This window comes from Gymnoscopelus microlampas (genome assembly GCF_963454915.1).
Source record: "Gymnoscopelus microlampas genome assembly, chromosome: 9".
Taxonomy (NCBI): Eukaryota; Metazoa; Chordata; class Actinopteri; order Myctophiformes; family Myctophidae; genus Gymnoscopelus; species Gymnoscopelus microlampas.
Window position 1 is genome coordinate 55,634,754 of NC_139946.1, and position 25,410 is coordinate 55,660,163.

Consider the following 25,410-nt stretch of genomic DNA (forward strand, 5'->3'; position numbering starts at 1 on the left):
TTGACCAGGCTGATAACGTGGATCCACTCTCACGTTCCCAGGGCCGGTGGAGGGCTGATCGCCGCTCTAGGCGAGATTCCTGTGATGCGCCCCTGCACGCGCGCAAAGCAAAATTTGTCGCGGTTCTGGGCGGATTATGATACGTTTTTTTGTGTCTTTGTTTACTTTATTTCGGTTTTAGGGTTAGGTTAGGGTTGTGTTATTTAATTCTGATTTTACCGATTTATTATTATTTTTTGCCGACTTTTTTTGCCGCCTCTCCAAACTGCCGCTCTAGGCGCGCCGGCCCTGCACGTTCCTCTCCTGTATCAGTCTGGACTGTCACTGTGTGTGAGGATGTGAGGCGTAGCCACAGCGTTTTGCGCTGGCCAGAGCTTTATGCTGGTGAATATCATGGTCAATATCTCGTAAATAATTATCAGAATGCCGACATCCACTCCGAGATGTCAGCCAGACGGGGGAGAATGAGAGGATCAGCTGGGTGTCATCGGCATAGCAGTGGTAGGAAAAGCCATGGGATTGGATGACAGCACCAGGAGATGTAGTGTAGAGAGAGAAAAGAAGAGGACCCAGAACCGAGCCTTGGGGAACCCCAGTAGTGAGCCTGTGTGGTTCTGACACGGACCCTCTCAGCATCACCTGGTAGGATGCAAACAGGGAGAGTGCAGAGCCTGAGACACCCATCCCCTCGAGGGTGAAGAGGAGGATCTGATGGTTCACTGTGTGGAACGCTGCAGACAGGTCCAGGAGTATCAGGACGGAGGAGAGAGAGTTCGCTCTAGCGGCATGGAGCGACTCCGTCACTGCCAGGAGGGCAGTCTCGGTCGAGTGACCCACTTTGAACCCAGACTGGTGGGAGCAACAACTACCCCAAAAGGGGTTCCCGTCTTGAAAGGTCCCAAATAGGTTAATAATAGGGCCGGGACTTTATCGCGTTAATTTCGATCAATTAATTACAAAAGAATTATCGCGTTAAAAAAATAAGAAGTGAGAACGACGTTCTCACAACAACAGAGCAGCCACTGAATGAAGACGTGCCGCATAGCCTGCTTGATAATGTTGGCTGGGCAAATCAGAATCTGTAATGGATGCCGCCCCCCACGCGCGCGTTTGTCCCGTTTGGGGGGGGGGGGGGGGGGAGGGTGCACGATGCGGTGCGGGTCACATGCGCGCGATTTTTTAATAATTAATTAAACGACTATAAAACAACTAACAACAACACACTCTACCAGCCTCCAATGGTGGCAAATTAGCAGATCTACAAGCTCACAATGCCTTGTGCTTGTAGATCTGCTATTTTCACATGGTTACTGTATGTTTTATAATATTAATCGAAATCTACAAAGTAACTTGTAACTAAAGTTTTGAAATAAGTTTAAAAGTTAAATATTTGCCTCTGAGATATATTGGAGTTACTGGAGTAGAAGTAAAAGTATAAAAAAATTGGAAATAGGCGTATTCGAGAGTCCTCAAAATTGTACTTAAGTACAGTTCTTGAGTACATGTACTTAAAGACGTTTACCAAAATCCATTTGAAAACAATTTTTCTCACTGATCTCAGGTCAAATATTGATGTGCGATTAAAATGCGATTAATTTAGATTAATTAATTACAAAGCCTCTAATTAATTAGATTAATTTTTTTAATCGAGTCCCAGCCCTAGTTAATAAATGGGTTAATAACAAATAACAAAAATGTATGATGGTTCAGCACTATTGAATATAGACTAAAACCACAATATTTTTAGTTATCGTTATCGTGCTTGCTGTGAACGACCCTTAAATGTCATCACACACCCAGAGCATGACAAATAAACGATCTGAAAATGTGTCTGATGTGATTATTTCACATATAACTATTCATTCGGTGAACTATTCACTTCATGGCTGCGATAATATTCACGTTCAGGGTGGATGTACAGATGTTTTTCTTAACCATAAAATAAACAATTTTGTGAGTTTGTCCGTCTATTTCTCAAATTCTACTACACTTGTGTAACAATAATAACGCACGCGCGCATGCACGCGCGCGCACACACACACACACACACACACACACACACAGACACACACACACACACACACACACACACACACACACACACACACACACACACACACACACACACACACACACACACACACACACACACACACACACACACACACACACACACACACACACCTCCCAGTGGTCACTGGTTTCTATTGATAAACCAGCACGACAGCTTAACTCTACAATCCCTGTTCTTGGCTCAAACTACCGTGTGTGTGTGTGTGTGTGTGTGTGTGTGTGTGTGTGTGTGTGTGTGTGTGTGTGTGTGTGTGTGTTGTCCCTGGCTGTCAGTCCCACTGCGGAGTGTGTGTGACACTGATTAGTTGAATCCCTCCAACCCCCCCCCCATTCCTCCCAGCATGCACCTGTCTTGGCACCTGTGTTAGTGGCCATTCAGTGTGTGTGTGCGTGTGCGTGTGCGTGTGCGTGTGTATCCCATATATGTATCATGTTTGTATTGTCATGGTTTTGACAATCCTGTTAATACCACAGAAACACACACACACACACACACACACACACACACACACACACACACACACACACACACACACACACACACACACACACACACACACACACACACACACACACACACACACACACACACACACACACACACACACAAGAATTATGTAAACCAAAAAACAAAACGCCTAACCCCATGTGTTTTATATTGTATTATATTATCTTCTTTTGTTCTGTATGTTGTTATCTCCGCCAGACCGGTATGGCCAGGGTTATGGTAGGTTGTACATTATTATATATTTTTCTCCTGGATTATTTGGAACATGGTGCAACTTAGCGCACGCCTATTTCCCCCTGACAAGATGTTCGTTACTGTATAACCGTATATCAGACACCACTGTACCACCAGACAATAGTAAACAAGTAAGACGCGCGAACGCTGGAAGCGAACGCAGCTTCACTGTACTATTTCAGCCACACTGTAGTAGTGCACTCTGGCGCACTCTGGCGGCTGCACACAGGTAGTGCAGCTGCTATATTTCAGCCAGCGCGAGCCAATGAGAGCGTGAGTCACATGGGGGCCCGGCTGCACACATACTGCACACACACAGACAGACAGGACAGAGCCACAAGCCGAGCCGAGTTTCATAGTAGGCTCCACTTGGGCGGAGGCCTCCTTCCGCGTTCGCAATAAACAATGTTCCAGCATAGAGTACACTCGTTCATCCCCTGGTTCGTAAAGTCATGTCTCTATGGAGAATAACATTGTGTCATCATAGAATCGTCTCATATAAGAATTGTGGTCCAAAAATAAACTGTCTCTGCGATATTATCAGGGAGGAGATTCTGTATCGTTTATGATAGTCAGTCACTTATATTTTATACAGTCTGTTTCTGGAGAAAATGTAACTAATTCGGCGGAAGTAACATTATGGTTTTCTCACCGTCAGTTGATGCTTCATATCCATAAGAGTCAAACCACCGGGGTCATTTGTTTATTTTTGGAACACAGTTCTTATTTGACGTGATATTAAACAAGTCTATGGGAATTCAGAGTGGCGGGAAAAAACGTGACCCAGGTAGGATGAGTAAATTACGTCAGACTTAGGTGCTCCATTTCTCTAGCTATTGTCGCACCCTGATGATGTCATCGTAGTGGTGACTGATGATGTCATCAGAGCAGTGACTCAGTGATTGGCTCCTCTTACCCAGGGTGAGGGCGGGGCCTTGGTTGTTGACAGGAAGCACGGTGACGTTGAGGTCGTAGACGGGGAGCGTCCCGTGGAGCGGGACGGGCGGGGGCGGGGCGTCACCGTGGCAACAGCCACCCGTCCCGCCGGCCTCGCCGTCCGACACGATGAGGGTGACCGAGTCCGAGACGGCGTCCGCTCCGATCTCCCCTCCTACACACAGTTAAAACAGTATCAATACTGCAATGAAGAAATACTCTGTTCCAAGTAAAAGTCCAGAATTCAACATTTACTTGAGTAAAAGTACAAAAGTATTGGTATCAAAATGTACTTAGAAGTACCAATTGTAGAAAGTACTCATTATGCAGAATTTTCCTGTTTCACAAGTTTTCAAATGTATATAAAATGTACACAAATATTTTGAAAATAGCACACATTAATATGTGTATGCTAATTTGCTGTTAATTGACCTGCATGAACATAGATGTTAATTAGATGTAAATTGACCTGTATGAACACAGTAGATAATAGTTAATGAAATGTATATTAAATATAAATTAACATGTATGAACATAAGATATGTTAATTCGATGTTGATTAGATGTTAATTAACTTTGTATGAATATAGTCGATGTTAATTCAATGCTAATTTGATGTTAATTGACCTGTATGAACATAGTATATGTTAATTATATGTTAATGAGATGTTACTGAACCTGTATGAACATAGTATGTGTTAATGATATGTTAATGAGATGTTAATGAACCTGTATGAACATAGTATGTGTTAATGATATGCTAATGAACCTGTATGAACATTGTATATGTTAATTATGTTAATGATATGTTAATTGACCTGTATGGACATATTACATGTTAATTATATGTTAATGCGATGTTAATGAATCTGTATGAACATAGTACATGTTAATGAGATGTTAATGAACCTGTATGAACATAGTACATGTTAATGAGATGTTAATGAACCTGTATGAACATAGTACGTGTTAATGAGATGTTAATGAGATGTTAATGAACCTGTATGAACATAGTACGTGTTAATGATATGCTAATGAGATGTTAATGAACCTGTATGAACATAGTAGATGGTCCCTTGCAGCAGGTCCTGTTGGGAGAACTTGTCCACGGTGACCCCTGACCTCTGCAGCTCTCCTCTAGAGGGCGCTCTGGCCAGCATGTAGGTCAGCTGGGCGTCGTCGCTGTCAGCGTCCGTAGCCGATAGGTAGTCCACCGTCACCTGGACACGCCCACCCTCGTCACAGCTCAGACCCGCCCACAGACCCGCCCCCAGCTGAGGAGGCACGTCATTCACTGGTAGGACCTGAGGAAAGGAAGTAAGGAAGCAAGGAAGTAAGGACGGACGAAAGGACGGCCAATCCCCATGTTTATAATCCCTACGTTATCATCAATTTAACATTAATGGGACCATAATTTACAAAAATGTATATACAGGGGTCTTCAACGTTTTCAGCCCAAGGACCCCTTGCTGAAAGAGAGATGAAGCAGGGACCCCCCACTACATACTGTGAAAAATTCGATTTTCATAGATTTCACAGACCAACACCAAACCTCTTTGCCGAAAATAGGGTTAGCTGCGAGGCGTTGTGAGCTTGTAGATCGGCTATTTTTGGCTTAAGTTCTCTTCAGAATAGAGATAATAGGGTTCAAGTGGTTAATGTAATAAAAAAAACTCGAATCACAAAAATATTTGGCGGCCCCCCTGTAGTAACTCTGAGGACCCCCTAGGGGTCCCGGACGCCCTGTTGAAGACCCCTGATTTATGACAATGATTACTAAAGGTAATATAAAGTCGGGTCAAATCCTGTTTACTTCCTGTTTATTTCCTGCAGTGAAACGGCTATATCTCTGCTAGCCTGCTTTACGGCAAAACAAGCCTCATTGAAACGGCCATAGCTCTTCAATGGACAAATATTTCTTTCCTATGCTACGACAACCTTGTGCGTGTAATCAGCCCATCTTGTAATATTGGAATATTCTCTGTGACGGCGCTCACAGAGAATATTCCATGATGTTTCAAAGGTACAATAACATCGCTGTTTTTGCTGGCAGCAGTGGCACACTATTACACTATTTATCTGGCAGTCAAAGAAACGGCAGGGAATTCAGCACTTCTTTATTGACTTCATTTACAAAAGCGGATGCTTGCATGCAAACCATTGCTTATAACCATAACACACTATGGGTACAGATGTAGACTCTGTATACTCACCCTTGTTACATTTGTTTCCTTGTAAATTAATATGAATGTGTGGATTCAAAAAAAGAATTAAAATGTGTGTGTGTGTGTGTGTGTGTGTGTGCATGCACGTGCACACATAGACATCAAAGGGGGCTTGAGCCCCTGCCCCTTTGTCTGTCGGTAAAAAGTGCCCTTGTCTCCTCTGACTGTAAACTGTAGAAACCCCTGCGCCCGTTGGCCTCGCACCTGCAGTAAAGCTTACTTAATTGAGCCCCGTGCCGTGCAGTGCTCGCGCAGAATTATGATCTACAAGCTCACAACGTGTCGCAACGCCAGGCATTGTGAGCTTGTAGATCGGCTATTTTTGGGTGCGCGATACCGCCCGGCAAACGAAGTATATTATACACAATCGAAACCTAACTGAGGGCACAACTGAACGCAGTGAATGCACGCAGAACACGGGCCAATTGTTTGAGACAGATTAGGTATGGACAAAAAATATATATATATAACTGTTAATTTGAAATTACTTGTCAAGCAGGAGCCTATATATCTCTCTCTCTCCCTCTCTCTCGCTCTCTCTCTCTCTGTGTCAGCAGCAGTGGTGGGAAAAGTACTCAATTTCTTTACTTAAGTAAAAGTACTCATTATACAGAAGAATTCAGTGGCGTCGTTAGGCGGGGGCTTCGGTGGCTATAGTCACCAATGTTTTATCCAAAGCCACCAATTAAAAAAATATATATATTTTTTTTTAAATTATATATCTATAACCCTAACCTAACCCTACCCCAAACCCTAAAACAGAAATAAAGTAACAAAAAACGGGTAAAAAGGTACCCGAATCCGCCGAATATCCGCAAAACTTCGCGCGCGCGTGTCCGTTCAGCAATAGGTGCCCCTTTGAAAATCCAGCCCCTGCCTTTCCAAATCTCTCTGCACGTCTCTGTGTGTGTGTGTGTGTGTGTGTGTGTGTGTGTGTGTGTGTGTGTGTGTGTGTGTGTGTGTGTGTGTGTGTGTGTGTGTGTGTGTGTGTCTGACCTGTACATGCAGAACAACAGCAGCAGAGTTGTATCCGTCAGTCACACTCAGATGTACCGTGTCCTCTACTGTCTCTGAGTCATCATGGATGTACCTGCACACACACACGCACACGCACACGCACACACATGAACAGGTAGACAGAGAAGTTTAAATAGCCGCCCAGATCAGGAGAAGAGAGCATGTGACTGGTCACCAGGTTGCCGTGCTGCCTTGAGTTGACTGCCTGAACTATAGCTACACAGGCTGCACATCATTTGAGTTCACATTTAACAAGAACTTCTTGAACACAAACAATAGGCCCTATGCACAGCAGCAATTTTGGAGAGATATTGGGCCTCTTCTTATTCCTTCACAGGTTGTTACCAATGATACTAATGAAGGCTCTGTTCCATTCTGGTCAAACAGAGTCAGGGTGCTGATACTGTGCATTTTCTCTCACTGGAAACACTCTGCTACACCAGTGGGTCTCAAAGTGTGGCCCAGGGACCCTCATGGTTCCTTGAGGGGGTTTCAAATGGCCCCTTAAAAAGGTGTGTAACTCTGAGAGTGTAGAAAATGGAACCAAATGGACCATTTGGTTCCATTTGTACACTCTCAGAGTTATGGGGGTCCTTGAAATTAAATGGTTTGAGAAATGGAACAGAGCCTTCATTAGTATCATTGGTAAAAACCTGTGAAGGAAGTAAGGAAGAGGCCCAATTTCTTTCCAATATGGCTGCTGTGCATAGAGCCTATAGTAGATGCACAAAGTGTTTCAGGATACAGACAATTATCATGTGGTGCAGGACACTATAATCAATTTGGGAACCCATCGTCAAATAAAAAGGAAAAACAGCGCCCCAGCGTTTTTCACTTTTGCATTTGACTCTGGGGGGAGTGATTAACTAGACCTATGATGACTGGAAACAGGCGTTTTGGTCTCCGCCCTCAGCCCTCCACTTCCGGTGGTGCGCCTATGTTTTCATTCCCACTAATAATATTTCTACACGGAACACTAACACCACTTCTCCCAGAGAACATGGATGGTTTTGGTTATAAGCCACTTGTTTCTATGATGAAAGAGCAAGTTAAAATGTTACTAACTTTCCGTGTTTTTTTCAGCTCAGGGGACGCTATTGTTAAATGAGTTTGGGTTTGTTTCCAGTGGGAAGCGAGCGCACAGATGCAAATCCCGCCCACTACATTTGATTGGGTAAAGCGCGGCCTGCTTCCTGATCTGAAGGCACGCCCACTTGTAGGCCAACGCTCACACGTTCTAAACGGGGCTCCCGACAGATTCAGTAGCGCAGCTCTGAATCTGTTCTTGAGAGATTACACTATAATAAAAAACATTCTATCTATCTATCTATGTAGCGGGGGTCCCTGCTTCATCTCTCTCTAAGCTAAGAAAAAAAAAAGCCCATTGAAGACCTCTTGGTGATTGACCATCATCCTAACCTGACTCTGAGGAGTCGGAGGTCCTTCAGGGTGAAGCTGTCTCCAGGGCGGAGCTCTCTGCCCTGCACCTCCATCGTGCCGTGGAGCGCTCCCCTCTTCACCTCCACCCTCAGCCCCTCCTCCAGGGTGTCTCCGTCACGCACCAGGAGGTGCTCCTCCGTCACCAGGGCCCCCCCGCCCTCCTCCACCCGCAGGAGGTTGCTGAACGCCTGTGGAAAAAATACAACATCATCAGTATACAGTTTTACACTGCAGGCATTCATCAGACGCTCTTTATAAAGAGAGACTTCACCCATTAAGACCGGGAACGCATCTGTGTGTCATTTTAACATTTCTTTGGCTATTCAAAAATGGCAGATCTACAAGCTCATAGCGCGGCACCAAGTGCCGCGCTATGAGCTTGTAGATCGCTTGTAGTAACGCTAATGTTACTTCCGACGAATTAGTAACATTTTCGCCAGAAACAGACTGTATCAAATATAAGTGACTGACTATCATAAACGATACAGAACCTACTCCCTGACAATCTGGGAACCCATTGCCAAATAAAAAAGGAAAAACAGTCAATCAAAAGACAATCAATCTCTCCTGGTTGTGCCCGACACACATTTCAGGACCAGAGGAGATTGTGCGTTTGCCGCGGCCGGTCCCAACCTTTGGAACGCCCTGCCTTTCCATGTTCGCTCTGCCCGCTCTCTGACGGCTTTTAAATCCCTATTAAAGACAAATTTTTACTCTATCGCTTTTAATTCAATTTAATTTAAGTCCACCCTTGTAGCCTATGATGTTTCCATGTACTGCTTATTGTATTTTACATTTTGCTCTTTTATATATTGAAGCAATGCCTGCCTATGTTATGCTCTGTAATGTGAAGCACTTTGGTTCGACCTTGGACGATGTAAATGTGCTATACAAATAAAGTTTGATTTGATATGATTTGATTTATTCTCCATTGAGAAATTACTTTACGAACCAGGGGAGGAACGAGTGACGTCAGGACTTCTGTACTCTATATATATAAATAGTATTATAACAATACAAGCTATGAGCTTGTATTGTTATTGTATATTATTTTTGTTTTGGTTGCATCCCTAAGACAATAATTTGATGACCAGCGGAGCGGTAGGCAGCGGTTCCGGTAGGAGACACAAAGGAGACTCTTTGTGCCATCAAATGACTGGCTTTGGAATGCGAAAAAACGATTAAATATCCATGAATTCAAGTCTCCATGGGGTGACTAATCCAAAGGAAAAAAAGTCATTTTGGGGGGTGAACTATTCCTTTAAGCTGTCATCACATACAACAGGTCAAAGTTCAGGGTGGATGTGAACTCTGACCTCTGGGGCCAGGTTGTCCACGGGGGTCACGGTGAGGTTAAAGGTCAGGCCGGTGAGGGTCCCTCCGTGGTGGTCGCTGACGGAGAAGACGAACTGGACGAACAGAGGCTCCGTACCGATGTCCTCTATGGGAGGCATGTAGGCTACCTTCATGTGGTTCACTGCATTCTGAGAGGACAGGAGAGGAGAGGAGAGGAGAGTGGGTTATTTGTTCCAAATAAAAGGACTTTATGGTCAGTTTATGGTTCTTGCCAGGTCATACTGGTTCTTGCTAGGTCAAACTGGGACGTCAATCAGAAAAATGGTCCCAACATGGATCTATGGATCTGTGAGTCAAAGTCAAAGCTCATACATCGCCTGGAGAAGCTGAGGGGGGGAGAAAAAGTCAGTCTCAAGTGTGCAGCAAAATACTTCATCGTGAACACAATGTCCGATTGCCGCGAAACCTTGAATGCACATTCCCACAAGGCCAAGTTACTCACACTCTACATTTTCCATATCTGCCTCATAGTGAAACGAAACAACTCGCCATAGAGGGCATGGTCATTTCCATGCTATATAACTTCATATTTGTATCGGTATTGATACTTTTACTTAAGTTTAAAAAAAGTATGAGTACTCGTGGCATCACTGTGTGTACCTGAGTGAAGGACTTCAGCACAGGGACCATGGGGTCTTTCTTCATGCTGTTAGTGACGTCTGCATAGAAGAGACGACCTGCATCCATGAGCCTGCAACGCACGCACGCACGCACGCACGCACGCACGCACGCACGCACACACACACACACACACACACACACACACACACACACACACACACACACACACACACACACACACACACACACACACACACACACACACACACACACACACACACACACTACTGTTACTGGACATATCTTGGATCCAAAAAGGTTGTTTTTTAAGAACTTGTGTTACTGAAATGTGAACCTCTAGAGTTCAACACCTATGTGCCACCGCCGATGTGACAGATATGTCCATATATATGTCAGTCCTTGTCCCTTTCATGGCCATATATGCAGAAGGAGCGAGTGCATTTATCGGCAGCGGAAGCTGCCGCAGAACTGCCGGTGGAGGAGTGGCAGATGCCGGCAGTGACTGCCGGCGGAGGAGCGGCGGGCTGCTAGTAGGACTGTAGCCTACTAATCCTTGTAATAAAATATTACTGAGGTTAGGGTTAGGCTTAGGCATAGTTTTACTGAGGTTAGGGTTAAGAGTTAGGTTTAGGTTTAGGTATATTTTTTCTGAGGTTAGGGTTAGGGGTTAGGGTTAGGTTTAGGCATAGGAAACTGCCGCTCCTGCTGCCAACCCGCCTCCCGACACCCGCTGCTCCGCCGCGGCAGCTTCCGCTGCCGGAAAATGCACTCGTTGTCCCTCCATATATGGAGATCTCTGTATGTGTCAGTAGGCTACTTGTCCCCATTATTCCCATGTATGGAGATCACGGATGAGTCTCATGGTTGGAGTTCCATACACTGGTCATGCCGTTCGCTGGGGCGAATACTTTGGCATGAACGGCATGACCAGTGTATGGAACTCCAACCTCCCCCGTCAAATCAAACTCAGCTTCTTCTATGCAACGGTAGAGTCTGTTCTCCTCTATGGCAGTGAATGCTGGACCCTGAAGCCAACCCTGCAGAGGTCTCTACATGGGTGCTACACCAGAATGGTGCCAGCAGTACTTAACATCAGCAAGAGTCCCTGGCTGGGTGGGGTATTAGTCCTACTCACCCTGGCTGGGTGGGGTATTAGTCCTACTCACCCTGGCTGGGTGGGGTATTAGTCCTACTCACCCTGGCTGGGTGGGACAGTAGCAGGCCGTGGTCACCAGGTAGGTGAGGTCAGTGTCTGGATGTTCTCTGTCTCTGAAGAACAGCTGACTCTGGGTCAGATGAACCACCTCTGTCTCCCTGACCGTCACACAGCGCTCTGTACCGGACACCTCCACCGGCAACTGGTCCTTCACCGGAAACACATGGACCACCACCGTCTGAGAGAGAGTGAGTGAGTGAGTGAGTGAGTGAGTGAGTGAGTGTGAGAGAGAGAGAGAGAGAGAGAGAGAGAGAGAGAGAGAGAGAGAGAGAGAGAGAGAGAGAGAGAGAGAGAGAGAGAGAGAGAGAGAGAGAGAGAGAGCGAGAGTGTGAGTGAGTGAGTGTGAGAGAGAGAGAGAGAGAGAGAGAGAGAGAGAGGCCCTACGTCATTCTGAACAAAGTTTAGGACTAAAGTCACGATTAATAGTCATACAAAATAATTGCGACTAACAATTTCCTTGTGTTTCTGGCATTGAACATTGGAACATACTTTTGAATAAAAATACAATTTCCGTTTTGGCCTTTTAGGCTTCGTAATCAAAACAATTCACAGGTATACAAAGACATTTCTGACAAGTTATAATAAATATTGTTTTTAAAGCTGATCTACAAGCTTACAACTTGTAGATCTGCCATTTCTGCTTTTTTAAATATTTTAAAATGTTACTTTTTTTTCAACATGGATTTCAACATGATTATCTCAAATATTAGCGATTAGAAGATTATGTAATACTTGTGGCTGCAAAGTCTGATCATGAATTCCTTATTGCTTCATTCCTTATAGTTAACCAGTTAATAGTTTTACATCAGCCAAAAAAACATGACGTTTATGATCAGTTTTATTAGCAGAAATACATATATATGTTTTGTTACATATATAAATTCATATATATGTTTTGTTACATGCACATGCTTGTGGGACAGGTTGAGATGCTCGTCAGTGTCACGTTACTCACATGCCGCTGTGATTGGTTGGGAGGCTGGTGGCTGTCAGACAGCGTGAAGTCAAAGGCATCTTCAAAGGTCTCGTCTCCCGAGTGTTTGTAATAGATGAGACCCTGAGAGAGCTCCCCCTGGAGGAACGAGGACACCATGACACCTACAGGTGTCAGGTTTACATTTTAGCTATATATATATATATAGGTATATACAGTCGGGTGGACACCTCATGTCCAAAAAGATTTATTTTCAGGATTCAAAATCAAAAATAGCAAAAGTAGCAGATCCTGGAGCAGACCTCGAATGTCCTAAACCATTATTTTTCACGAGATGTTCCCAAAAGACACCCAAAATTGCCCCAAATACCATAAACTACCCAGAAATACACTCAAAGTGCCAAAAAGTATAGAATACCTGAAAGTACCCCAAAATAATCACAATTAACCAAGAACTACCAAATAACTTGCCAGTACAATTACCTAAAACACCTAAAACAACCCAAAAATACACCCAAAGCCCCACAAAATACCACAAAATAGCCAAAAGTAATATTTGTAGTCCCAGTGGACATATGTGTAGTTCTACGGTACCTGCGGCACCACCTCCAAAGTCCTCAATAAACTCCAATATGTTCAAAACTCAGCTGGCCGTAGTAGAAACATTTGTAGTTCTACAGCACCTGTGTGCTGTCATATTTGTAGTTCTAGTAGCCATATTTGTAGTCCTAGTACACATATTTGTACATTACATTACAGTCATTTAACAGACGCTTTTATCCAAAGCGACTTACAATAAGTGAATTCAACATACGTAGGGAACGAAAACTACTAATCACCAGAAGTCTTAAGTGCATTTTCTACAATTATTTGTACTAATAGTAGACACATTCTAGTCCTAGTAGACATATTCAAAGTCATATTAGCAAATGTGTAGTCCTAATACACATATTTGTAGTCTTAGTACACATATTTGTAGTTCTACGATACCTGTGTGCTGGGCGGAGCTCTTCCTGAGCAGCTGCCCGGCGCCAGGGGCGGAGACTATTGTGTACAGGATGTAGTCATCGCTGGAGTCCAGGTCGCTGGCCAATAGCATGTACTCCTCCAGTCTCAAGGCCCCACCCTCTTCCACCTACACAAGGATATTACAGTTTTATAGCATGGCAATCAAGCGGCTCATTTGGGCCACGACGACCAGAGCCTTTACTCGGCGGTTCTGGACAACCGCCTATCCCAGTGGTTCTCAAACTTTTTCATGTCAAGGACCCCCAAATTGACACTTATTATCACGCGGACCCCCATTTGAAAAGATATGCCAGGGACCCCCATAAGAGAAGATTTTTACGGCTCTAACAGTGATTCTCAACCATTTTAATTTCAAGGACCCCCTGTTTGACATGCATTAGGGCTACGGACCCCCATTTAATGGCATTTTTATCTCTGGAACCCCAATTTATATTGTAATTTAACTCTGAGAGTGTACAAATGGAACCAAATGGACCCGTTAGGGTCCATTTGGTTCCATTTGTACACTCTCAGAGTTACAGACCCACAAAGGTCCATTTGGTTCCTATCCATCATTTAGCTGGGGACCCCCTGGAACCCCCTCAAGAACCCCTGGGGGTCCCCGGACCGAACAGTGGCGTAAAGTAACTAAGTATTTCCAATGTTTAATACTTTACTACTACTACACTAGATCTCCGAGGCAAATATTGTACTTTTTACTCCACTACAATTATTTTAATTTATTTACTTTATTTTCAAATTGCAAAAGTACTGAAAGGTCTGAAGTGGTTTTGTAAAAATAATCAAAATCTACAAAGTAACCAGTAACTAAAGCCTCTGAGAGTAGTGGAGTAGAAGTAAAAGTATTGAAAATTTGAAAATTTCAGCAATTTCAGCAATTTTCAGCAATCCAGCAAAGTAAAAATACCTTAGTACTTGAGTAAATGTACTCCCCCCCTCGTTTACCTCCAGCGCCACGTTGTTGATGAGGAGGGGCGGGGTGTCGTCTTTCGGCAGGATGTTGATTGGCAGCTTGTGGCGGATGCTGTGGCGGCCGTCGCTGATGCGGAACACGATGTGGTCGCGCGTGGTGTCGCTGTCGTCATGGTGATACACCACCACGCCCGACCTGAGGTCACCCACACGAAACATGAACGCCTTACCACCTAGAGAGAGAGAGACAGACAGACAGACAGACGCCGTCTATCAATGCAGTCCATTTGACCATTTACAGCAGTATACTCAAGTCAAGACATTTAGTTTACTTTCCACCAATGCAGTTGGAAATAACAAGTCGCTGTCAGCCGCCTGAAGGCTGGTTGGTGGGCTGAACCCCCCCCCCCCCCCCCCCCCCGCCCCACAGGGTCCTCGGGCTAGCTCTATAGCGATATAGCGGCTGGCAGTGCCAGGCTGGCCAGGCGCCCACTCTCTGATATCAAAGAGATTAAAGAAATATATATATTATTCACTCCGCTGCAATTATGTGGGAAAACGTGCAAGTTTCTTGGCGGATTTAGATGTATTATTACAAAACATGCATCAACTAATACATTTTACACTTGGCCTATTCGACAATAGCAGATCTACAAGCTTGTAAGACGTCGCAACGCGACGTCTTACAAGCTTGTAGATCTGCTATTGTCGAAAAAGACTTTTACTTTACTTTTACTTTTATACTTATAACAGAGTGTATCTATACGGTTGTTTTTGAGGCTTACTCGAATAAGAAAAAGGGAAAAGATAAACATCCACACCCGTCCCCAGGGCTAGCATGCTAGCGGGCTAGCGCTCTAGCGGCCGGCTGCCCAAACTTTGACGTTTAGTAAAATGTCAGTACGTTTACTCTTATAGTTGCAACAGAGTATATATTTATACTGTTGTTTTTGAGGCTTACTTGAATCGAAAAAGAAAAATAGAAAAAACAGTCCACCTCTGTCCCCAGGGCTAGCAGGGCTAGCATGTTTAGAAAAAGGTCAGTACTTTCATTTTTACTTTTTTACTTGCAACAGAGTATATTTATACGGTTGTTTTTGAGGCTAACTTGATTGAAAAGAAAAGAAAAAAGAACGTCCACCCCTGTCCCCAGGGCTAGCATGCTAGCGTGCTAGCGCTCTAGCGGCCCCGGCTGCCCATGCAGTGCCAGGCATTGCCCAGGCGGGCGTTCGGTGTGCCAGGCAGACAGCCGGGCCGGGTCAGGCTGGCAGATTGAACGGTGACCCGGTCAGGCGCCGAATCCTCCTTAACGAGCTTTGCCAGGGGACAGCCGCGATTGGTCCAAACGCCAACGAGATGCACGGTAATTGGGCCCCAAAGGTGGTGGCGGTGGCAACACGCCCAAAAAAACATGGATGTACCAAACAGGACAGTGTGTGTGTGTGTGTGTGTGTGTGTGTGTGTGTGTGTGTGTGTGTGTGTGTGTGTGTGTGTGTGTGTGTGTGTGTGTGTGTGTGTCCAGGGGCGTATTGGATCAGCCGCTCGCCGTTCGTTCCCCAGCGCCGTCCCGTCCCACAGTCCAGGGTCAACGGTTGGCCCCGCCCACTCGGGACCCTCTCAGAGACAGAACTGTGTGTGTCCAAACCCCGACCCAACCCCCCCCCCCCCCAAAAAAAACTCACTAAGTACATTTACTCAAGTAATATATGTATTTAAACATTTCAGTGCTTGACTTCTACTCCACTACATCTCAAAAGAAAAAAAAAATACTTTTTTTACACCACTACAATCATTTGAAAACGTAGATCTACGTCAATTAAAAATAAATCTTGTTTTTTAAATGACGCTAGAGGGCGCTCTTCCGCAACCTATGAATGATCCCTTGACTGCGAGAGAAGGAATGGACGGATGTGACGTCATCCCGTCCGTCCTCTGCTATGTTATGAGACGTAGAAAAACACATGTAGCTCGGATTTCTATTTTAATGATGATGAAAACGAGCCGTATTCAACGGCCCATAACAACACAATCGTGGTAAAAAATATTTTTGTTCCGGAGGATAGAAGAGACCCCCCCCCCTCAACCCAGACAGCCTTCCGTGGCTCTCCATGGATCGTCAAAATAAGGTGAAAAAAGTCTGGCAGCAGCGGATTAATTAATTAATTAATAACTGGCAGTGAATGTGTTAATGGTGTCACGTGCAAAAATATGTGCGTGTGTGTGTGTGTGTGTGTGTGTGTGTGTGTGTGTGTGTGTGTGTGTGTGTGTGTGTGTGTGTGTGTGTGTGTGCGAGCGTGACGCTGATAATGGATTTCTGAAACATGTTTGATCTCTCGCTCCAAAAAAGCATTCTGAAACTCAGTGTTGTGTTCAGCTGTATAAATTGTCTTACACCTGCATTAGGCTACTATTCAGGTTTTGTTTAACATATATATATATATATATTTTTTTCTAGAGCCAAGGTATGGCACCTGTCATATCCATTGACGGCCCTGTAGTGATGCGTTGCAGACCAGACCACTACAATCCTGGTTTTAATTGTTTTTGGCCAAAACAGTAGAAGTACTTGTGTGCTGAGTGTGTGCTGGTGTTCAGACGTTACTACTCCTACAGGAACAGGTCTGGCCTTTCACGCTCTCTTAGCTTTGGTGGGTCTCCTCTGAGCCCTGGGGGTCCTTGGTGACATGGGGGGGGGGAGGGTGGGACATATGTCTGGTGGCCCCCCACATGTGTTTGCTAATCAGGTGTAAAATAGGTCCGGGGCCGCGTCCCCTGAGGGTGGGGGTCGGGGTCTCTCTCTCTCTCTCTCTCTCTCTCTCTCTCTCTCTCTCTCTCTCTCTCTCTCTCTCTCTCTCTCTCTCTCTCTCTCTCTCTCTCTCTCTCTCTCTCTCTCTCTCTCTCTCTCTCTCTCTCTCTCTCTCTCTCTCTCTCTCTCTCTCTCTCTCTCTCTCTCTCTCTCTCTCTCTCTCTCTCTCTCTCTCTCGTAAAAGTACAAAAGTATTGGTATCAAATGTACTTAAAGTACCAAAAGCAATAAAGTACTCATTATGCAGAATGTCCAATTTCACAAGTTTTGAAATGTATGAAGATCTTTTGAAAATAGCAGATCTACAAGCTCACAATGCGTCGCATCGCGACGCATTGTGAGCTTGTAGATCTGCTATTCTCAAATGGCCGAAATGTATATAGGGCTGAAGTGGGTAATGTATGTTTTGTCATAATAATCCAAATCTACAAAGTAATTAAAGTTTTCAAATAATAGTAGTGGAGTAAAAGCACTGTAATATTTGCCTCTGAGATGTAGTGGAGTACAAGTAAAAGTGCAGAAAATTGGAAATACTCCAGTAAAGTAGAAATACCCCAAGATTGTGCAGTACTTTCATAAATATACTTAGTTACTCCCCCCCCCCCCTCTGTCTCCCAGGCGGGGGCCGCTGGCCCAGCAGATTGTAGAGACTTAACGTCGTTTCATGCAGCGCTGCACACAGGGAGCAGATGTACCGCTATGTCCCCAAACAGGTTGACATCCCCCCCCCCCCCCCCCCAGCCAGGGGACAGGGGGGGGGGGCAGAGAAGGGGGTGTACAGCGGCAGGAGGAGGAGGAGATCGGGGGGGTTGTGGGGGGATTTAACCTTTCATGCAGACATAATATAACAGCCAGAGGTTTTGGCAGACGGAGCTTAACCCATTAGGCCCGGGGAGGCATCTGTGTCATTTTTAGATTTATTTGGGCTATTCAAAAATAGCAGATATACAAGCTCATAGCGCGGCACCGAGTGCCGCGCTATGAGCTTGTAGATCTTGTAGACATTTCTTTTTTTAACGTGAAAAATTGTGCAAATCTTTGAATATTATATATATTTTTTAAACTACATTTTTAACTCAAATCTTTGCTCCTGGGGGGTCCCTGGAACAAACTTTTTCATGCCAAGGACCCCCAAAATGATATTTCTTTGGCCGTGGACCCCCATCTCAAATAGGTCGTTCCAGGGACCCCCCAGAAGCAAAGATTTGAGTTACAAAATATATATATATATTCAAAGATTTGCAAAAAAAAGTTAAATATTTTTTTCAAAAATAGCAGATCTACAAGCTCATAGTGCGGCACTCGGTGCCGCGCTATGAGCTTGTAGATCTGCTATTTTTTGAATAGCCAAAGTATTTTTAAAAAATGGTTAAAGTGGTTACACAGATGCGTTCCCGGTATAAATGGCTTAAAGTCTCTCTCCACACAGTGTTCAAAATGCTTTTAAAGCCGCAGAGCCTGACCTGATGCAGGATGTTGGCTCTGATGTCCATATAACGGATGTTGGACAGTACTAGACAAGACATATTGTGTCAAATAAATTGTTACATAAATAAATAAAGTGCAACATTGTCTAAGGGTTCCCAAACGTCCGTGACTCCCCAACATAGTCATTTGACTCTGTTCCACAGATAAATATTGTGAAATTAGCCTGATATCCACAAGATCATTCTTACAAGGTTTGCCTCTTTCTTATGTAATATTGTATTGTGTGATCTGTCTATGTATTGTGTATTTATGTTATGTTTCGTGATTTTTTTTTGTATCCTGATGGCTGCTTGGCACAAAATGAATTTCCGCAAGGACAATAAAGTATCTAATATTTGACAATTTGGCCACTTTGGCACTAAAAGCCATTAAATTGTGTGTATGTACATATATTTCATCTGTTTTCTATCTCTTTTCCTTTGTTCTCACACTCTGACCTGCTCTCTTCTGACTGAATACTATCACCCTTTCCTTTACACCTGTAAACCTGTGACAGCAGTGATTGTGATCGTATATACACAATGACATAATCATCCCGTAACCGTTGCCCTCTGACCTCTGACAGTGAGGCGTCCGTGCAGCGGTCCGTCCACGGCCACCAGGAAGACGGCGTTGATGTTGTCGTTGTCCACGATCTGAAGATCGGACCACGTGATTGGTCGAGACTGACCCTCCAACAGGTCCAGACCTGCAACATGGAATATGATGACCGTTCATTAAAACAAAGTGTGAGAGAAGTAACCGTCGTTTTCATTGTAGATCTGCTATTCTCAAAACATTTTATTCATTTGAAAACTTGTAAATGGTAAAATGGTAAATGGTGCATTTATATAGCGCTTCTATCCGTAGCGCTTTACATTGATTGTGCCATTAACCTAGCCTCGCGTAGCCAGACAATATCACACGACACACTGCGTGGATATTAGTCTGGTCCCGATCAACGACAGATTTTTTTCCAAGGGGCGGTTACAAAAATATCCAAACGGACTCTATTGGTTAGACCTAAACCAATCAGAGCAGTGCTTCCTTGTACGAACGAATCAGAGCAGTGCTTCCTTGTTCGTCATTGCTCCAAATAAGGTGATAAGCCCGCCCACATTTGGATACTGGGCCCTGATTGGTCCCGCACAACCTCTGCGGGAGAGAAATAAATTCTCTATGGAGGGGGGCCAGACCTAATCTGCCGAGAGCTAAAGTGCATGCAATTTTGCAAAGGCAGATTCGTCTGGAACCAGGCTACCATTAACCCATTCACACACACATTCACACACCGATGGAGGAGGAAACCATGCAAGGCACCAACCTCCTCATCAGGAGCAATTAGGGGTTCAGCGTCTTGCTCAAGGACACTTCCACACTAACTCTAGGGGAGCCCCCCCAGCCCGGGATCGAACTGGGAACCTTGCGGTTTTCCAGTTCACTCTACCCAGCCACTCTACCCCTGAGCCACTGCCGCCACTTGTGAAATGGGGACATAATGCATAATGACTACTTTCCAGTTTTGGTACTCTAAGTACATTTTGATACCAATACATTTGTACTTTTACTCAAGTAAGTTTAACATGATGATAATATCTCACCCATGTTCCAGGAGACTCGAGGTGCTTTGGTTTCTGCGGTCCTGATGGAGAAGTGCACCAGGATGGGAGGACTGCTGGCGTAGTTACTGTCCAGAGCTGTAAACTCCACCTAGTGGTTATGAAATATAAATAACAACATCATTAACCACTTGAACCCCAGGATGGGTAGAAATGTATTCTACTGTTATATGCTGCCAGCTAAATGCAGAACGCCCCATTATAGCCATGACACTTTTAATGTCCACATTTAACCCATTAAGACAGGGAACGCATCTGTATTTGTTTTTGTTTCTTTGGCTATTCAAAAATAGCAGATATACAAGCTCATAGCGCGGCACCGAGTGCCGCACTATGAGCTTGTAGATCTGCTATTTTTTGAGAAATCCAGAATATGTGTGGAAATATTTGAATGTTTATTTTTTTAAAGCAAACATCTGTAACTAAAATCTTTGCTTCTGGGGGTCCCTGGAACAACATATTTGAGACGGGGTCCGCAGCCAAATACATATCCTTTTGGGGGGTGCATGACATGAAAAAAAAACCTGCTTCCCCAGAAGCAAATATTTGAGTTACTAATGTTTGTTTTAAAAACAATATATATATTCAAATATTTGCATACATTTTCACAATTTTGCAACAATAGCACATCTACAAGCTCATAGTGCGGCATTCTGAGCTTGTAGATCTAATGGGTTAAAACTGACCCCAAAACATGTCAGCACGTGCCGTGACGGGAACAAGTCCCCACTTAGAAACACCCCCAATTAGAAACACCCCCAATTAGAAACATCCCCAATTAGAAACATCCCCACTTAGAAACATCCCCACTTAGAAGCATCCCCACTTAGAAACATCCCCACTTAGAAACATCCCCAATTAGAAACATCCCCACTTAGAAACATCCCCAATTAGAAACACCCCCAATTAGAAACATCCCCACTTAGAAACATCCCCACTTAGAAACATCCCCACTTAGAAACATCCCAATTAGAAACATCCCCAATTAGAAACACCCCCAATTAGAAACACCCCCAATTAGAAACATCCCCACTTAGAAACACCCCCACTTAGAAACACCCCCAATTAGAAACATCCCCAATTAGAAACACCCCCAATTAGAAACACCCCCAATTAGAAACATCCCCACTTAGAAACATCCCCACTTAGAAACACCCCCAATTAGAAACATCCCCACTTAGAAACATCCCCACTTAGAAACACCCCCAATTAGAAACATCCCCAATTAGAAACATCCCCACTTAGAAACATCCCCACTTAGAAACATCCCCACTTAGAAACATCCCCAATTAGAAACATCCCCACTTAGAAACATCCCCAATTAGAAACATCCCCACTTAGAAACATCCCCACTTAGAAACATCCCCAATTAGAAACATCCCCACTTAGAAACATCCCCACTTAGAAACATCCCCACTTAGAAACATCCCCACTTAGAAACATCCCCACTTAGAAACATCCCCAATTAGAAACATCCCCACTTAGAAACATCCCCAATTAGAAACATCCCCACTTAGAAACATCCCCAATTAGAAACATCCCCACTTAGAAACACCCCCAATTAGAAACATCCCCACTTAGAAACATCCCCACTTAGAAACATCCCCAATTAGAAACATCCCCACTTAGAAACATCCCCACTTAGAAACATCCCCACTTAGAAACATCCCCACTTAGAAACATCCCCAATTAGAAACATCCCCAATTAGAAACACCCCCACTTAGAAACATCCCCACTTAGAAACATCCCCACTTAGAAACATCCCCACTTAGAAACATCCCCACTTAGAAACATCCCCACTTAGAAACATCCCCACTTAGAAACATCCCCAATTAGAAACATCCCCACTTAGAAACATCCCCAATTAGAAACATCCCCACTTAGAAACATCCCCACTTAGAAACATCCCCACTTAGAAACATCCCCACTTAGAAACACCCCCAATTAGAAACATCCCCACTTAGAAACATCCCCAATTAGAAACATCCCCACTTAGAAACACCCCCACTTAGAAACATCCCCACTTAGAAACATCCCCAATTAGAAACATCCCCACTTAGAAACATCCCCACTTAGAAACATCCCCACTTAGAAACATCCCCACTTAGAAACACCCCCAATTAGAAACATCCCCACTTAGAAACATCCCCAATTAGAAACATCCCCACTTAGAAACACCCCCACTTAGAAACATCCCCACTTAGAAACATCCCCACTTAGAAACATCCCCACTTAGAAACACCCCCACTTAGAAACACCCCCACTTAGAAACATCCCCAATTAGAAACATCCCCACTTAGAAACATCCCCAATTAGAAACACCCCCAATTAGAAACATCCCCAATTAGAAACATCCCCACTTAGAAACATCCCCACTTAGAAACATCCCCAATTAGAAACATCCCCACTTAGAAACATCCCCACTTAGAAACATCCCCACTTAGAAACACCCCCACTTAGAAACACCCCCACTTAGAAACATCCCCACTTAGAAACATCCCCAATTAGAAACATCCCCACTTAGAAACATCCCCACTTAGAAACATCCCCACTTAGAAACATCCCCACTTAGAAACATCCCCACTTAGAAACACCCCCAATTAGAAACATCCCCACTTAGAAACATCCCCAATTAGAAACATCCCCACTTAGAAACACCCCCACTTAGAAACATCCCCACTTAGAAACATCCCCACTTAGAAACATCCCCACTTAGAAACACCCCCAATTAGAAACATCCCCACTTAGAAACATCCCCAATTAGAAACATCCCCACTTAGAAACACCCCCACTTAGAAACACCCCCACTTAGAAACATCCCCACTTAGAAACATCCCCACTTAGAAACACGGAACCCCCCATCATGCTATTTTATAATTAATATATATCATTATTATTATTATTATTATTATTATTATTATTATTACATTTATAGCGTTTTGTGTCCACGAGCCATAGTCCCTATGCCCTGTTGACACGGCCAATTTCTGGGTTCCACTGTACAGTCTGTGGGGGCGTGAAAATTCACCGGGGGGACTCTAAATGTCCTCTTGGCCCCCTTCTGTGTGTGGACACCACTTGTTCGCCCATCAGTCCCACGGATGATTTTTGTTTCTTTTTTTTATATTTAGGGTCCTTTTCTGCAGTTCAAGCATAATTCCACAGGGTGGCAGGCTATTTTCCAAAACTATTGGAAGTGGACATAGCATTAACTCAATGGAAAATGTACTCTGTGTACACCGTGTACAGAGGGTTTCCAAAGGGGTCCATGGCTGGTTCCCAAAGTGTGGTTCGGGGACACTATAGCCTAGACATGTTCATGTAAAACTATTGGCCGTGGACACAAACTTGTGTAAAACTATTGCCCGTGTACACAATGGTTGATCTCAAGTTCAAAGGGGCTACAGGGCTGACAAGAGCCTAGTACAGCATAATAGCTCCTATTAGAGTCTAGTATGGCTTAGAACATTCTAGTGTAGCCTATTCCAGCTGGACCCAGCCCTTTATAGCCTAGTACAGTCATCTAACTACCCCCAAACCTTAGGCTATTCTCCCACTGGGCTGGACTTGGGTGTGCTGGAATGTGCTGGGCTGTGCTGGGCTCTGGTGGGGTGGGCTGTGCTGGGCTCTGTTAGGTTGTACGGGGCAGTACTATACTATAGCATAGACATGTTCATGTAAAACTATTGCCGGTGGACACAAACCCATGTAAAACTATTGCCCGTGGACACAGTGGTTAATCTCAAGTGCAAAGGGGCTACAGGGCTGACAAGAGCCTAGTACAGCCTAATAGAGCCTATTAGAGTCTAGTAAGACCTAGAACATTCTAGTCTAGCCTATTCCAGCTGGACCCAGCCCTGTATAGCCTATTACAGTCATTTAACTACCCCCATACCCTAGGATATTCTCCCAGTGGGCTGGACTTTGTGTGCTGGAATGTGCCGGACTGCTGGGCTATGGTGGGCTGTGCTGGAGTCTGTTAGGTTGTATATCAATACTTTTGTACTTTTACTCAAGTCAATTTTGAATGCCGGGCGTTTACTTGTAACAGAGTAGTATTACACCAATCAATCAATCAATCAATCAATCAATCAATCAATCAATCAATCAATCAGTAAATCAACCAATGCCAACCTGGTAGGTCCTCCTGTGGGCGTGGCTGGCGTTGGGCGGCTGGTAGGCGACCTTCAGGTCGTTGAGGTCGCTCCAGGTGAAGGAGGCCAGCGGCTTGGTGTGGTCGTCCAGGTGTGTGAGGTAGCCTCCAGCAGGGGGCAGCGTCACGTTGAACACCAGGCGCTCCTGAGGAGTCTCGTGGTCGCTGGCGTCTAACGCTGCCCTGCTCAACGGCGTCAGGATGAACTGGTCCACCTGGTGGCAGGAAACATAAATACACTTATTTAGAATTATTACATTTTCCTTTTTTATTTGAACATTAACCCATTAAGACCGGGAACCCATCCGTGTCATTATAAGATTTCCTTGGCTGTTAAAAAATAGCAGATATACAAGCTCATAGCGCGGCACTCTTGAGCTTGTACATCTGATATTTTTTGGAAAAATCGTGGAAAATGTGTGGAAATCTTTGAATATAAATGGACATATGTTTTTGAGGTATTTTTCTGCCTTTATTGACAGGACAGTAGGCTGACATGAAATAGGGAGAGAGGTGGGGGGGTGACACAGAACAAGGTCGTCGGGATCGGGAGTCGAACCTGCGACGCGCTGTCAAGCTGGATTACCGGTGTATGTGGTATGCGCCGGACGCCCCTATACACAGGGGGGGGGGGGGGGGGGGTCCTTGGAACAACATGTGTTGAGATGGGGGTCCGTGGGCCACATCAAACACAAACCGCGGAACCCCAACTCAAAATGTTTTGTTCCAGGGACAGAGGGAAAGAGTTGCAATTTCTGTTCGGAATTTAAAAAAAATTGCAGATCTACAAGCTCATAGCGCGGCACTTGAGCTTGTAGATATGCAATTTTTTGAATAGCCAAAGAAATCTAAAATGACACTGATGCGTCCCCGGATTGAATGGGTTAAATATATGTATTTAT

General features: G+C 44.4%; 1 protein-coding gene across 1 annotated transcript in view; it reads right to left on the reverse strand.

The window, feature by feature from the left end:
* Positions 1-25,410, reverse strand: part of frem1b (Fras1 related extracellular matrix 1b) — a gene marked incomplete at its 5' end in the record, with an annotated part of 88,100 nt that overhangs the window by 57,925 nt on the left and 4,765 nt on the right. Inside the window, 13 exons of the mRNA XM_084066253.1 lie at positions 3,732-3,926; positions 4,803-5,055; positions 6,973-7,066; positions 8,413-8,621; positions 9,750-9,917; positions 10,390-10,480; positions 11,569-11,765; positions 12,543-12,685; positions 13,512-13,656; positions 14,496-14,695; positions 19,313-19,444; positions 20,337-20,445; positions 24,490-24,723. Of these exons, the coding sequence (XP_083922379.1) occupies positions 3,732-3,926; positions 4,803-5,055; positions 6,973-7,066; positions 8,413-8,621; positions 9,750-9,917; positions 10,390-10,480; positions 11,569-11,765; positions 12,543-12,685; positions 13,512-13,656; positions 14,496-14,695; positions 19,313-19,444; positions 20,337-20,445; positions 24,490-24,723 (2,170 nt within the window). The remainder of the gene's footprint in view (positions 1-3,731; positions 3,927-4,802; positions 5,056-6,972; positions 7,067-8,412; positions 8,622-9,749; positions 9,918-10,389; positions 10,481-11,568; positions 11,766-12,542; positions 12,686-13,511; positions 13,657-14,495; positions 14,696-19,312; positions 19,445-20,336; positions 20,446-24,489; positions 24,724-25,410) is intronic.